Source organism: Apodemus sylvaticus, chromosome 14, assembly GCF_947179515.1.
Source record: "Apodemus sylvaticus chromosome 14, mApoSyl1.1, whole genome shotgun sequence".
NCBI lineage: Eukaryota > Metazoa > Chordata > Mammalia > Rodentia > Muridae > Apodemus > Apodemus sylvaticus.
In genome coordinates, this window is record NC_067485.1 from 7,664,846 (window position 1) to 7,679,557 (window position 14,712).

Below are 14,712 nucleotides of genomic sequence, written 5' to 3' on the forward strand. Positions count from 1 at the left end.
ACTCATAACTCTTGCCTTGGCCTCCTGAGCACAGAGGATTGCAGGTGTAGGCCACAATGCTTGACAAAATACTCTCTTTACACATGAATTTCTTAATCTTTTATATTGAGATCAAAGAATTACAGTGAGCAATATGGCCTCTGTTCTTGTGGACACACTTATGGGTGTGCACACACACACACACAATGGTACAGTTTACTTTGTGTGTTGAGAAGGTATTGTCCTCAAGTAAGAAATCCATCTGTAGCCAGGCAGTGGTGGTGCACGCCTTTAATTCCAGCACTTGGGAGGCAGAGGCAGGCAGATATCTGAGTTCAAGGCCAGCCTGGTCTACAAAGTGAGTTCCAGGACAGCCAGGGCTACACAGAGAAACCCTGTCTCAAAAAAACCAAAAAAAAAAAAAAAAAAAAAAAATCCATCTCTAAAGATAAGTTTTATGTGGATTCCCAGGTTATACAAAGAAATTGAAGCTGCAAGATTAGATAGTGCTTAGGTTTTCATTCTGAGCTGTGCTTTGATGTTTATTGTAACTCTTGCTTGCTCTGGGTCTCTTTCTGGGTCACTTGAGACATACTGTCCCTTTCCTAAGCATCCTCAATGTATACTTCATAAGGACAAACCATGTTCACTGGTTGTAGAGCAGAAATGACTCTGTATAGTCATATATAGGGAATTATATGATAGAAATGAAATATAAATTACACAAAGAATTAAATGGCAGTTAGAAGACTCTTCTTAAACCTAATGCCTTTAGAAGTAATCCATCCAGCTATGGCATTGGATGCCTGCCTTGTAATAATTAGGAATGTAATTAGGACAGCAGAAAAGTTAAAAGGTCTTTGTCTCCTTTTATTGGAGTGGATAGACAGAAGGCTTTGGGATTATAAAATGGAGCCAGGGGGACATGCAAGGAATAGGTCTTCAAGGAAGGCTTAAGAGTGTCAAATGAGAGGTCTACCATCGTAGACTCCCTGAAGGGAAAGCAGAGTGCAATGTTCATGGGGGCTCTGGATTCCAGAGTTCCCACTTGTCCATGCCATGTGTGTGAACTTGGGCTTGCTGCTTTATTTTACATTTGCCTTCTGCTGCCTCTGCCCGTTCTTCTCTAAATCTCATCTAGACTTAAGCACTGTCATCTATGGAGTCATCAGAATAAGCAGACGGCCACTAGTCGCAGGGCACACAGTGAGGTTGGAGCTGCCTGGATTCAGCCCGGCTCCATAGCTTACTGCTTGCATGTATGTGAGTGACACCTGAGGTCTCTTGTTCTCCTCATGCAAGGTGAAGTTAAAAGTCGAGACCACTGTCTTCTCTTCACATATGTGATCCTCCATCTCTGCGTCCTCAGGCCACCATGACAGTTCATCAGGAGTGGTCACCCTGCCTCTGTCCCTGTGTTTCTGGCCTACTATTGTGCCTTGATTCTCTAGTACTTATGCCCTCACTGGCTTCTTTCTCCTCAAAGATAATTCCTCTGTTTCTTTCCTGGTCCCCCCAAGTCCATTCTCCAGCCTACATAGTGTCCTGGAAGGGCCCTCAAGCCTTTTTGTTCCATTTTCCTTGTCTGGTAAATAGCCTCCACCCCCACTGTTTCAGCATTTTTCTTTTCAAAGTGTAGCTCAAGCAGTCTCCTCACCTGCAAAGTCAGTTCCTTCCTTCTCCTTCAGTCCATTGCTTCTAGCTCTGTGGTGACTGCTGTGTCAGACATTGAGATGATGCTCCATGGACTGTCAGTCAGATGGACTGGGTAGGAGAGCTCGGGTGTGCAAACTGCAGAGCTCCTGTGTGGGAACGGACCTCTGCACACCACTTGCACATGCACTTGCGAGTTCTCCTTAACCAGTCTGTTCTTGTCATTCAAACATCCATGTATATAGCAGATGCCTACTTTGCCAGGTGTCCTCCTACTTAGTAACAATTGTTCGGTTAGTTGTAATGGATACAATGAGACAGCTGAAGTTAGATCTTGTTTCTCATGGCGCATTAGCATGAGAATCACCCCTCCCAAGTTGTGTTTAATCACTCATCTTTCTTCCCTTACAGGGTTGAGGAATATCCTTCCTATCACAACAGCCAAGGTGCCCATCGTGAAGTTCTTCCATCTAAGAAGTGGTCTGGAGGTGGACATCAGCTTGTATAACACACTGGTAAGATTTGGAGGCCTCGGCCAGCCTGTCTTTCTTGATGAGTAGCCTGGCCATCTGCCCCTCACTTGCCATGTCTGGAATCTCCTGTTTTGGTTCTTTGGATCTTTTTTTTCCCCTTTTTTTCTTGTTTGCTTGCTTCCTTCAATCCTTCCTTTCTTTCTCCCATCCAGTCTTTTTTGGGGGGCGGGGGTGAGTGAGAGTGGGGTTTGAGACACGGTTTCATACTGCAAGGTTAGTGGTGGACGTGCTGTGCAGTTCATGGTGACCTTGAGCCACCGCTCTTCCTGGCTCCTCCCTTCCAGCCAGTGCTAAGGTTACAAGCACATACTGCTAGACTGTTTCTTAAGGACATGAACAGGAATGAATGAATGTCTCTGTAAACACAAGTAAATGAGCCACACATGGTGGTGCAGGCCTTTGATCCCAGCTCTTGGGAGGCAAGGCAGAGGCAGGTGGATGTCTGTGAGTTGGAGGCTTTCCTGGTCTACAAAATGAGTCTAGAACAGCCAGGGCTATTACACAGAGAAACCCTGTCTCAAACAACAAAAAAGTATCTAAGGATTCAAGGCCTTGTTTCATCTGTCTTAGTGCTGTCTTTTTGGATGCTCAGTTTTAGCCCCACACAGCTGAACAGCTCTTTGCTCTGGTTTTCGTTACTCTTTGGGAATCATCTGAGTGGTTAGTGTGTGCCCAGAGTGTTCTGAGACTGGGACTGTGGAGAATTCAGTGGCTCTTCACATCCACATGGGCTAAGAGTGCTTAGCATTCCATCACAGTGCATATCAAGTCAGTAAGTTGGTAAATAAATATAAAGCTCGGTGGTTTAGGTGTGAGAATGTGTATGTATGTACATGAGAGAAAGTGTGTGTGTGTGTGTGTGTGTGTGTGTAAGTGTGAGAGTGTGTGCATGTGTGTGTGCGCATGCGTACATGTGAGAATGTGTGTGTGACAGAAAGTGTGTGTGTATGTAAGTATGTGTGTATGTGAGAATGTGTATATGCATGAGAATGTATGTTAGAATGTGTGTATGTGAGAGTATGTATGTGTGTTTGTGTATATGAGAGTGTGTGTGTATATGAGAGTGTGTGTATGCATGTGAGAATGTGTGTGAGAGTGTATGTGTGTGCATGCATGTGAGAGTGTGTATGTGTGTATATATATGTAAATGAGAGTGTGTGTGCACGTGTGTGTGTGTGTGTGTGTGTGTGTGAGCGTGTGTGAGCTCATGCACTTGTGAAGATTCACTTCAGATAAAGTCAGCTTTATCTGCGTGGCCTGAACCTGCCTGTAATTTTGTATGTGTGCTGGGTCCCTTCTTGGCCTCACACCAAAAGAAGAGACCCGATGGGACCTGGGAGCTTCTCACACAAATGATGCCACAGAGAGTCTTACATGAACTCAAAGAAAACTTCTTATTTTATTTTATTGTGTGTTTTCTTATCTTAATCCATTTGGTTTCACTGTATTGGTTTTTGAGACAGGACCTCTCATGCTGACCTTAAACTTATCATCCTTCTGCCTCCATCTCCAAAGTGCCAGGATGGCAGACCTATGTCACCACACCACTGTTCAGACCAAAGATTTATTCATGAAATCAGAAGTTATACCTATGTGTCATCTCTTAGATTAACACAGCTTATCTCAGAAAGAAAAAGGCAATCTCTACTGCAGTATGCCTTACTGCATACTGTACTACAGGATGAGCCTTTCCAGGTCACAGCATTTACCTATCAGCAAGAGCCTCACAGCATGTTTTCCCTTTTCATAGGCTCTTCATAACACAAGGCTCTTGTTTGCATACTCGGCCATTGACCCCAGAGTGAAATACCTGTGCTACACCATGAAAGTGTTCACAAAGGTGGGTACACTGCTTGTGTTTACCTGGAAATTGCTGTGTAGACCTGGCTGGCCTCAAACTCAGAGACCCTCCTGCCTCTGCCTCCCCAGTGCTGGTATTAAAGGCATGCACCAGCACTGCCTGACCTTAGTGTGTTAACTTTTCTTGATGCTCCTGCGGTAAATAACAGTCTACTTCTTTGTTGAATTCAGTTTGATTCAGGTTGGGTTGGTTGCTTTTGTTGACACATTTTCATTTTTTAAGATGTGATTTTCATATTAGTTCTTCAATGGTGATGGTGATGGGGTGACTGCAAGCTAAGTAGAAACACCCTTCAGAGTGTTCTCTCCCTCTAGATGTGTGACATCGGAGATGCGTCCAGAGGCAGCTTGTCATCCTACGCTTACACTCTTATGGTGCTATACTTCCTCCAGCAAAGGTCTCCACCTGTCATCCCTGTGCTTCAAGAGGTGGGCTCCCACAGGAGGCGGTGGGCTCCCACAGGAGGCGGTGGGCTGGGTCTGAGCCTCTGCTTCTGCCAGCGTGCTCTTGTTCTGTAGTGAAATCTTGTAACTTTTCCTGGGCATTTTGGTATCAGCATTTTAATTTTTCATTTTATAATAATACTTTTAAAATTAATTTCAGATATACAAAGGTGAAAAGAAACCAGAAATACTTGTTGATGGCTGGAATATCTACTTTTTCGATCAAATAAGTGAACTGGTATGTATTTTAAGAATAAAGGTTTTCCCAACCCTTGGCTAAAAGTCATGCTGTTCTGTGCTGTAGAGTTGTCTGTTGTATCCAGGAGGACTGGCATTCACAGGTGTCCCCGTTCAGTTGGTCCTGTCCCTGAGCTTGGTGTGTTCCAAATGCTGTTCCAGGGATTGCTCACTGTCAGCTGGTTCTTGGTAGTTAGTAACTATTCCAAAGGAATGGAATAGTTTTTGTGGTTTGAGTCTTGTCATGCTGACTATGTCCATGTGTACTGAGTTCACTGCTATGGCCCACAGAGCTCTTCAGTTTCTTCACAGATCCCCCTGCCATCGTGTCTTGAGATACATCATTGAGTATTCTCAGTTGTCTCTACTGCAAGTCACAGAATAGAGATTAATAGACTCATGGAAATGCTGTTTTAAAATGTGAAAGAAACACAACTCCTTGTTGTGTATATAAGCCAACTGATTAGTCCAGGTTTCCCGCTGAGGTGTGCATGCATCCTGCTATTAACACTTTATGATGGATGGAGTGACGTCCTGTTCCCTTCCCTCTGTAGCCCACTTGTTGGCCAGAATATGGAAAAAATACAGAATCTGTTGGGCAGCTGTGGTTGGGACTTCTGCGCTTCTATACTGAGGAGTTTGACTTTAAGGAACACGTAATCAGCATCAGAAGAAAAAGTCTGCTTACAACTTTTAAGAAACAGTGGACCTCAAAATACATCGTTATTGAAGGTACGAGTAAAGTTGAATTAGAAGTGAGGTGCTGGCCTGGCATGTGTGAGGGTGATGTGAAGAGCTGTTGAAGTTGAGCACTGAGTATGAACTCTGAGCCCCTCTGGCTCCTCCCCCAACACATCTTGGGGGACAGTCACATGTGTGCAGTACAGCAGCCCTGCTATGGCCCACACCACCCTAAAGGTTCATTTTTAAGTGGCTAATACCTCAGGTGGGGCCTTTCGTGGGTCCAGAGTCTGCACTGAGGAGAACATCTCTGCTGTTGGACCGACTTGGGAGAAGTGTACAACAGTAGAGGCAAGGCAGCTTTGGGACAGTGGAGGTTTAGAGCCTGAAGTGAGTGGTTTTCTGGTTTAATTCTGTCATGGGGGGGGGGGGGGCGGAGTTCATGGGTAACTGCATAAAGCACTCAGTACTAAACATTTAAAGTTTAATGTGCAGTTCTACGGCTGCAGATTCGAATGCCTGTCCCAAATGTTTGCAGACTTATAGAGTTGTAGAGACTTTGGGTCTGGTTAATTCTCGAGGGTGATATTTTTATGTATTTTTATAAGAAAGTTTTAAACTAAAATAAAAACAAGACTTTACCGAAGGGTGGAGAGCACCACTAGAAGTGGATTCTTAGGCCTTTACATACTATTGGGAAAAGAACTGTCTGTAATGATTTCTCACTGTTGACCAGAGAGAAAGACCTTTCCTGCTGGACCTGGTGCTGAAACCTGTGTGTGACTTGAACACCCAGGAGGCTGAGGCACTTGGATCAGGTCACCCTACTGAATTTAACAGTCCACTGGAGCCATTGATGTTTATAGTTAGTTATTTCTAAGTGGTAGAGATTTAATTTTTAAGACAAAATGCAGGTCAAATGTTTTAAAGTGAGCTGGGAAGGGGCTAAGAAAATATCCTCTTGGTCTCATAGGACCCTTTTTTTTAATGTACTGATATGCAGTTGGTGTATGGACTTCCTGATTACTTCATTACTTCAGGTAGTACTGGACACAGTGCCGTAAACATTACCTGGGCTATGTATGGTAGGGACCTGTGTTCTAGATGCTCCTATCAAAGCACAGATTAGTCTTCTCAGATTGCCATGTCTTTTGTTGTTGCTCAGCATACGAAGTGAATTCTTAAAAAGGAAAAGAAAGAGGCGGAACTGAGAGTGGGAGGCCACATCTGTAATCCCAGCCCTGGGAAGCTAACCTAAAAGCCACAGCAGTCTTCTCTCAGCTTCTCAAGCACTGGGGTTGCAGGTACCAAGTACCATGCCTGATGAGTAGCAATGCTTCAACTATATGGAAACTAATGTACAATCTGTCTTTTATAACCAGCAAACACCCAAACTGTAATACACACACACACACACACACACACCAGCAGAAAAGGGAAGACTGGGATGATGGCACTTGTCATCTGTGTCCAGTTACCTGTGACTTCTAGTGTCATGTTCCCCAGTGAGGTGCTTGCCCTGTGGAAGCTTTGTTTGCAGAATCTTGGTACCCAGCTTCACGCCCAGACTCCTGCTGTGTTGCTCTGCAAATGTAGTCCTTCACATCCACATGAGGGCTCTAAAAGACAGAGCCTGGTTTTCCCTTTACCTTTTTCAGTGCTGTTTTAGGAAAAAATGATGTCGATCTACATATGATGACCGTGACCAGATCATTAGTCATGCATATAGTGTTTTAAATCATCTATAAAATAATACTTGGGTTTAGAGGCCTGCTGACTGTGAGTCCTCCAGTTGCACCTGTCTACCCGCCTCTTCCACCCTGCCTTCCACTGCATCTGCCTCTTAATGGTTCTTGTGAATCGAGCTCAGGCCATGACAAGTTTGCTGCAAGCACTTTACACACTAAACCACCTCCTTGGCCCTTGATAATATTTACCACTATGGTGTCACTCTATAGCTCAGATCGGCCTGGAATTCGATTATACAGCCCAGGCTTCAGTTCCTTGTCTTTCTGCATCTGCCTCCCATGTACTGAGATTATAGGCAGGGCATGTATTGCCATTCCTGGTGTATTTATGTTTGCAACTGCTACTGTGAACACAAAATGGACATCACTAAATGACCTGGTTAGTGAGTCTGCTCAGTACTTTTTCCAGAAGTAGGCAACCTGGATATTATGAAGAACTTTATAAAGATCATAAAAACGATATAGTACTCTTTTCTTATTCATGCTTTTGGGAGATCTTGCCTGATGTGCAGGTTGGTCTGTTGCTGAGCTGTGTATAACTCTCGCTGACGGGCAAAGTCGGCGACACTGTTCTGGTTGAGTGTGCCTGCATAAAGAGCGGGAGGCGTGCTGGGCAGTTCTCCTCTGTTATCTTATCTACCTCTGTAATCTTCTCTACTCAGATCCCTTTGATTTGAATCATAATCTTGGTGCTGGATTATCGAGGAAAAGTAAGTTACTCTTGTTGGTTAACTTGGTGCAATTTCTTGTTCTCTTAACGCATGTAATTGAATTCTTACTATTTTCCTTATAGTGACAAATTTTATAATGAAAGCTTTTATCAATGGTAGAAGAGTATTTGGAATTCCAGTCAAAGGATTTCCAAAAGACTACCCTTCAAAACTGGTGAGTTTTTGTTAGAAATGCCAGAGAACAATTAAGATGCATATTGTAAGCAACAAATAAATCTGCAGCACACACAGAATAACTGAATGGAGCTGGCTGCTGTATCTGTCTCCTCCTGTGGCACTTCCTGGTGTGGCAGTGGCAATATATGCACTTACTCTGAAGTGAGCACTATTGACTGTAGCCAGGAAGTTGCAGCAGATCTCTCCAGACATGTTCCTTCTCTGTCCAAACCCTGTCCCCTTTGAACAGCAGCTTGCCACTCCCTTCCTGCCGCCTGGAAGACTGACTCAGCTGCTGCAGGTGGGCGAGTAGGTCCTGTTAGCAGATGATTGTCCAGCTCTGTCAGTACTGCTCTGGGCACTTAGAGTGATGTTTCTCGTGCTTGTTCAAGAGCTACTTCACCTGCAAGTGTGCTCAGATGAGTGCTTTCTCCAGTGGGTGTGTAGGGGACGCAGCCTCCCCACCTCGTGCAGCAGACACTGAAGCAGCCGTGTTTACTTTTCCTCAAGAGGCCGTGCCCTCTTTGCCTTACTTTAATACAGAACTTGCACTGTATGCTTCTTAGTTCACTGCAGTGTAGCCATTTCATCTCATGACAGCCTCAGCTTCTGCTGCTGTGTTGAAGCCACTATTATGTCTTATATGTCAATGCCCTCCAACTTGAGGGGATAAAAGACATTTAGAGTTTAGGTCGGTCTCTGTCAGCCACTGTGTCACTGTGCCTCTCCCTGGTGTGCAGGTCTGTTGGGGATGAGTGGGACACATACTAAAATACCAACCTGTTCTCACACAGTTGCGCGGTATGCCGTGCTCTCCTTCACAGTTCATTTTACACAGGTGTGTTCTTGTAGGCATACTTTTTTGATCCGGATGTCCTAACTGAGGGAGAACTGGCCCCAAATGACAGGTGCTGTCGCATTTGTGGGAAAATCGGACACTTCATGAAGGACTGTCCTATGAGGAGAAAGTAAGCATGTGTTCCGAATGGGTGGTGTTTTTATTTTCTTGTACCAGTTTCCAAATGTGGGTCTATTGATACAGAAAAAATAAGCCTGTGAAATTAAAGTAATTTTAGGGGCGTTTCTGCACACTCTAGCCCATATATCTCCCAAATAAGACACAGAAACCTGTTATTTTTATTAGCAAGCTTTTGGCACTATACTAGTCAGGTTCTCAATTGTTCTCACCTACACCCAGCCATGGCCCCAGTTACTGTTCTCACCTACACCCAGCCATGGCCCCAGTTACTGTTCTCACCTACACCCGGCCATGGCCCCAGTTACTGTTCTCACCTACACCCGGCCATGGCCCCAGTTACTGTTCTCACCTACACCCAGCCATGGCCCCCAGTTACTGTTCTCACCTACACCCAGCCATGGCCCCTGAGTTACTGTTCTCACCTACACCCAGCCATGGCCCCAGTTACTGTTCTCACCTACACCCAGCCATGGCCCCTGAGTTACTGTTCTCACCTACACCCAGCCATGGCCCCTGAGTTACTGTTCTCACCTACACCCAGCCATGGCCCCAGTTACTGTTCTCACCTACACCCAGCCATGGCCCCAGTTACTGTTCTCACCTACACCCAGCCATGGCCCCGAGTTACTGTTCTCACCTACACCCAGCCATGGCCCCTGAGTTACTGTTCTCACCTACACCCAGCCATGGCCCCTGAGTTACTGTTCTCACCTACACCCAGCCATGGCCCCGAGTTACTGTTATCACCTACACCCAGCCATGGCCCCTGAGTTACTGTTCTCACCTACACCCAGCCATGGCCCCTGAGTTACTGTTCTCACCTACACCCAGCCATGGCCCCTGAGTTACTGTTCTCACCTACTCCCAGCCATGGCCCCTGAGTTACTGTTCTCACCTACACCCAGCCATGGCCCCGAGTTACTGTTCTCACCTACACCCAGCCATGGCCCCAGTTACTGTTCTCACCTACACCCAGCCATGGCCCCAGTTACTGTTCTCACCTATACCCAGCCATGGCCCCAGTTACTGTTCTCACCTACACCCAGCCATGGCCCCTGAGTTACTGTTCTCACCTACACCCAGCCATGGCCCCAGTTACTGTTCTCACCTACACCCAGCCATGGCCCCTGAGTTACTATTCTCACCTACACCCAGCCATGGCCCCTGAGTTACTGTTCTCACCTACACCCAGCCATGGCCCCTGAGTTACTGTTCTCACCTACACCCAGCCATGGCCCCAGTTACTGTTCTCACCTACACCCAGCCATGGCCCCAGTTACTGTTCTCACCTACACCCAGCCATGGCCCCAGTTACTGTTCTCACCTACACCCAGCCATGGCCCCTGAGTTACTGTTCTCACCTACACCCAGCCATGGCCCCGAGTTACTGTTCTCACCTACACCCAGCCATGGCCCCGAGTTACTGTTCTCACCTACACCCAGCCATGGCCCCAGTTACTGTTCTCACCTACACCCAGCCATGGCCCCAGTTACTGTTCTCACCTACACCCAGCCATGGCCCCTGAGTTACTGTTCTCACCTACACCCAGCCATGGCCCCTGAGTTACTGTTCTCACCTACACCCAGCCATGGCCCCTGAGTTACTGTTCTTACCTACACCCAGCCATGGCCCCGAGTTACTGTTCTCACCTACATCCAGCCATGGCCCCAGTTACTGTTCTCACCTACACCCAGCCATGGCCCCAGTTACTGTTCTCACCTACACCCAGCCATGGCCCCAGTTACTGTTCTCACCTACACCCAGCCATGGCCCCAGTTACTGTTCTCACCTACACCCAGCCATGGCCCCAGTTACTGTTCTCACCTACACCCAGCCATGGCCCCTGAGTTACTGTTCTCACCTACACCCAGCCATGGCCCCTGAGTTACTGTTCTCACCTACACCCAGCCATGGCCCCAGTTACTGTTCTCACCTACACCCAGCCATGGCCCCAGTTACTGTTCTCACCTACACCCAGCCATGGCCCCAGTTACTGTTCTCACCTACACCCAGCCATGGCCCCAGTTACTGTTCTCACCTACACCCAGTCATGGCCCCAGTTACTGTTCTCACCTACACCCAGCCATGGCCCCAGTTACTGTTCTCACCTACACCCAGCCATGGCCCCAGTTACTGTTCTCACCTACACCCAGCCATGGCCCCTGAGTTACTGTTCTCACCTACACCCAGCCATGGCCCCGAGTTACTGTTCTCACCTACACCCAGCCATGGCCCCAGTTACTGTTCTCACCTACACCCAGCCATGGCCCCAGTTACTGTTCTCACCTACACCCAGCCATGGCCCCAGTTACTGTTCTCACCTACACCCAGCCATGGCCCCAGTTACTGTTCTCACCTACACCCAGCCATGGCCCCAGTTACTGTTCTCACCTACACCCAGCCATGGCCCCAGTTACTGTTCTCACCTACACCCAGCCATGGCCCCAGTTACTGTTCTCACCTACACCCAGCCATGGCCCCAGTTACTGTTCTCACCTACACCCAGCCATGGCCCCAGTTACTGTTCTCACCTACACCCAGCCATGGCCCCTGAGTTACTGTTCTCACCTACACCCAGCCATGGCCCCTGAGTTACTGTTCTCACCTACACCCAGCCATGGCCCCTGAGTTACTGTTCTCACCTACACCCAGCCATGGCCCCTGAGTTACTGTTCTCACCTACACCCAGCCATGGCCCCAGTTACTGTTCTCACCTACACCCAGCCATGGCCCCGAGTTACTGTTCTCACCTACACCCAGCCATGGCCCCAGTTACTGTTCTCACCTACACCCAGCCATGGCCCCAGTTACTGTTCTCACCTACACCCAGCCATGGCCCCAGTTACTGTTCTCACCTACACCCAGCCATGGCCCCAGTTACTGTTCTCACCTACACCCAGCCATGGCCCCTGAGTTACTGTTCTCACCTACACCCAGCCGTGGCCCCTGAGTTACTGTTCTCACCTACAGCCAGCCATGGCCCCTGAGTTACTGTTCTCACCTACACCCAGCCATGGCCCCTGAGTTACTTGCCAACTGAGTCTTGATCTGTTTGTTCTGTTCCATGTTTGTCCTCAGGGTGATTTCTCTTGGCCTCCTTCGTCCCCTATCTTTTTCCTTCCTCTAAGACCCTCTACTCAATCTCAAGTCCTGCCTTCCTGTCTCCTGCCAGTCAGTCAGCCTTTTATTATCCAATTGCAGATTGTTGAAGAGCATTCTTTATAGCACATGGGTCAGTACAATGCCCATGTCCAGACTGTAGCCTGAACTTGGGGCACACGACTCAGCATCTGAATATACAACACACAAGACCAACCCAACAGAAACTGAGAAGCTTTCAGATAAATTTAATATCTTTTTTAAAAATGAAAATAAAAGTGTGTAAATGTGGCCGTGGGTGCAGACGCTGCAGGCTGGCTCACAGGCCAGGCCAAGCACTATTGCTTCCCTAGGTTGGGTTTGGCTTTTGATTTTAAATTAGTTTAATCCTTAGTAATTATTTCCAGAAGCTCAGGTGCTTGGGCACCATGCTTTTCTCCTGCTGATGTTAGTGAGAGGCAGGGGGATACCTTTATGGTCTGCTTGGGGTCATTGTCCTCCTGGCTGATAGTGGTTTGCTTTCAACTAAACTTTTATTCTCATTTCAAACTACACTTAAGTGAGTCGGTCACAATCTGGAATTTAAGAAATTGTAACCAGCAGGGCTGAAAGAAATATTAATACCTAAGTGTGGTACCATTTACTACTGCTTTCTATGCTTGGGAGGCTGAGGCAAGAGAATCATGAGTTCAAGGCCAGCCTCAGCTACAAAGGGAATATGTAGCCAGCCTGGGCTGTGTGTGACATTCTATCAAAAACCAATACAAAGCAGCTGAGGAGACAGCTCAGTGAGCGCACCTGTGCTCAGCATGAGATCCTGGCTCCCTCCCAGCACCTGCACTGGTGCTCACAACCACCTGTCTCCAACTCCAGGGCTTCTGTGGACACTTCATATATATGGTACACATATGGATATGTGTATAAATGAAAGCAAATCACTCTTTAAAAATAAAACAAAGGAAAAGGTGACTCTGACATTCTTGAAGATAAACCCTCTTAAAACCATTGTTTAAATTTTTCTGTGAAATTCATGTCTTACAGTTCAAATTTTCATTGCCTAATAAAAGCTAATACACCAGAAAGGCTGATCAGCAACCCACCATGATTATTTGCATTTCATCACACAAGTATCATAGCAGGCATTGGGACTGGAGTGATGGCTTAATGGATAAGAACGCTAGTTGCTCTTTAAAAGGACCTGGGTTCAATTCCCAGCAACAACATAGCAGCTCACAACTGTCTGTAATTTCAGTTCCAGAGGACCCAATACCCTCACACAGACATACATGCAAACATAACACTAATGCACATGAAATAAAAATAAATTTAAAGAACTTTATTTTAAAAGGCAGACATTAAGCCCAGGAGTCTCAGCAGTAAGCATTGCTTGTAGCACTGGTGACAGGAGGCTCTGTGCTAAAGATTTAAGATTCCTGTTCCAGCAGGTGCAGAGCAGGGTGATTAGAAGCTCATGCATCTGGGTTCAAAACACATAGACTTGTTTTTGTTGCTGTCCCCTCCACAGTCCAGTGTAACTGTGAGAGGGCATGTGCACATGATGCATATAGCACTCACATGACTTTCTGTAATGGCTAGGGTGACTGTGGGTTTGGGTTCTGAGTGGCCATCTGTTACCCACTGTCTGTGGGTGCTGGAGGATAGCAGAGCTCTTACTACAGAAACCAGGCTTTGTCATAATCAAGGTCTCCTTTTCACATTCTGGTCTGCCCATCTCTACACTTAGACACATCTTGATATCCCGTAAGTTTTGTTGACATTTTTCCTATTAGTATTTTATCTTCACCAGAGTGAGGCGACGGAGAGATCAAGAAGATACTGCAAACCAAAGGTACGCGGAGAACAAAGAGAAGAGAAGCAAAGAGGACAAGGAAATTCAAAACAAGTACACAGAAAAGGAAGTGGCGACAAAAGAAGACAAGCCCACCCCGTGTGCTGCTGCGAAAGCCAAGCCAGTGAGGGCAGCTGTTGACCTGGGCCGGGAGAAGCTTCTCAGGACACCAGCAGAAAAGTGGAAGAGACAGGATGACAGAGACTCAAGAGAAAAGCGTTGCTTCATCTGTGGAAGAGAAGGGCACATTAAAAAGGAATGCCCACAGTTCAAAGGCTCTCCAGGTACAGACGCCTCTCCAGAAACCGTGATGTTCATGGTCAAGGGCTATTAGAGGTCTGGAGGTTTTTCACATTTTGTATCAGTTTCTTTAAGCAATATCGTGTAAGGAAGTGCTGTACCTCCCCACCCTTCACACACATGCACCTTTAATACTCACCCTCTGTACAGCTGAAGTGCGTATTCCTGGGTGGAGGTAGCCTTTTGAAAGTCTAAGATTGTCAATGAAATGACAGTCTTCTTCTCTTCAGTCCATATAAACATTGTCTGAGTATCCAGTCAGCAGGTCACACCCGAGGCATGCTGCTCTATGCATATCGGTGAAGTGCTGCCTAGACGCTGGGTGAGTGAGGTGGTAGCTTTCCACCATGTGCAAATAAGGATATGTTCATCCACATACTCTAAGCAGGAAAGAGAACAGATGGGTGTTGACAGTGTTCTTGTCTGCGAACAACTGGGGAGGTTTCATCTGCAGCCCTTATT

The 14,712-nt window shown here is 46.7% G+C and overlaps 1 protein-coding gene and 2 long non-coding RNA genes across 8 annotated transcripts in view; 1 reads left to right on the forward strand and 2 right to left on the reverse strand.

The window, feature by feature from the left end:
• The window catches only part of Tut7 (terminal uridylyl transferase 7), a 57,769-nt gene that overhangs the window by 32,706 nt on the left and 10,351 nt on the right, over positions 1-14,712 (forward strand). For all 5 annotated transcript variants that reach the window (XM_052156307.1, XM_052156308.1, XM_052156306.1 and 2 more), the window contains exons 18-26: positions 2,044-2,147; positions 3,916-4,005; positions 4,341-4,454; positions 4,630-4,707; positions 5,261-5,438; positions 7,798-7,845; positions 7,929-8,020; positions 8,875-8,990; positions 13,909-14,234. In XM_052156307.1, coding sequence (XP_052012267.1) covers positions 2,044-2,147; positions 3,916-4,005; positions 4,341-4,454; positions 4,630-4,707; positions 5,261-5,438; positions 7,798-7,845; positions 7,929-8,020; positions 8,875-8,990; positions 13,909-14,234 — 1,146 coding nt within the window. The remainder of the gene's footprint in view (positions 1-2,043; positions 2,148-3,915; positions 4,006-4,340; positions 4,455-4,629; positions 4,708-5,260; positions 5,439-7,797; positions 7,846-7,928; positions 8,021-8,874; positions 8,991-13,908; positions 14,235-14,712) is intronic.
• Positions 829-7,802, reverse strand: LOC127664387 (uncharacterized). The gene is made up of 2 exons (XR_007973193.1): positions 6,459-7,802; positions 829-5,073 (listed from the first exon to the last, which is right to left on the reverse strand). It is a non-coding gene; the product is annotated as an uncharacterized LOC127664387 (long non-coding RNA).
• Positions 9,222-11,874, reverse strand: LOC127664388 (uncharacterized). Of its 2 annotated transcripts, XR_007973194.1 has the most exons (11): positions 11,717-11,874; positions 11,571-11,681; positions 11,183-11,498; positions 10,864-10,935; positions 10,399-10,791; positions 10,147-10,255; positions 10,038-10,109; positions 9,897-10,002; positions 9,639-9,712; positions 9,424-9,567; positions 9,222-9,280 (listed from the first exon to the last, which is right to left on the reverse strand). It is a non-coding gene; the product is annotated as an uncharacterized LOC127664388 (long non-coding RNA). The 2 variants fall into 2 exon arrangements; XR_007973195.1 differs by lacking the exons at positions 9,639-9,712; positions 9,897-10,002; positions 10,038-10,109.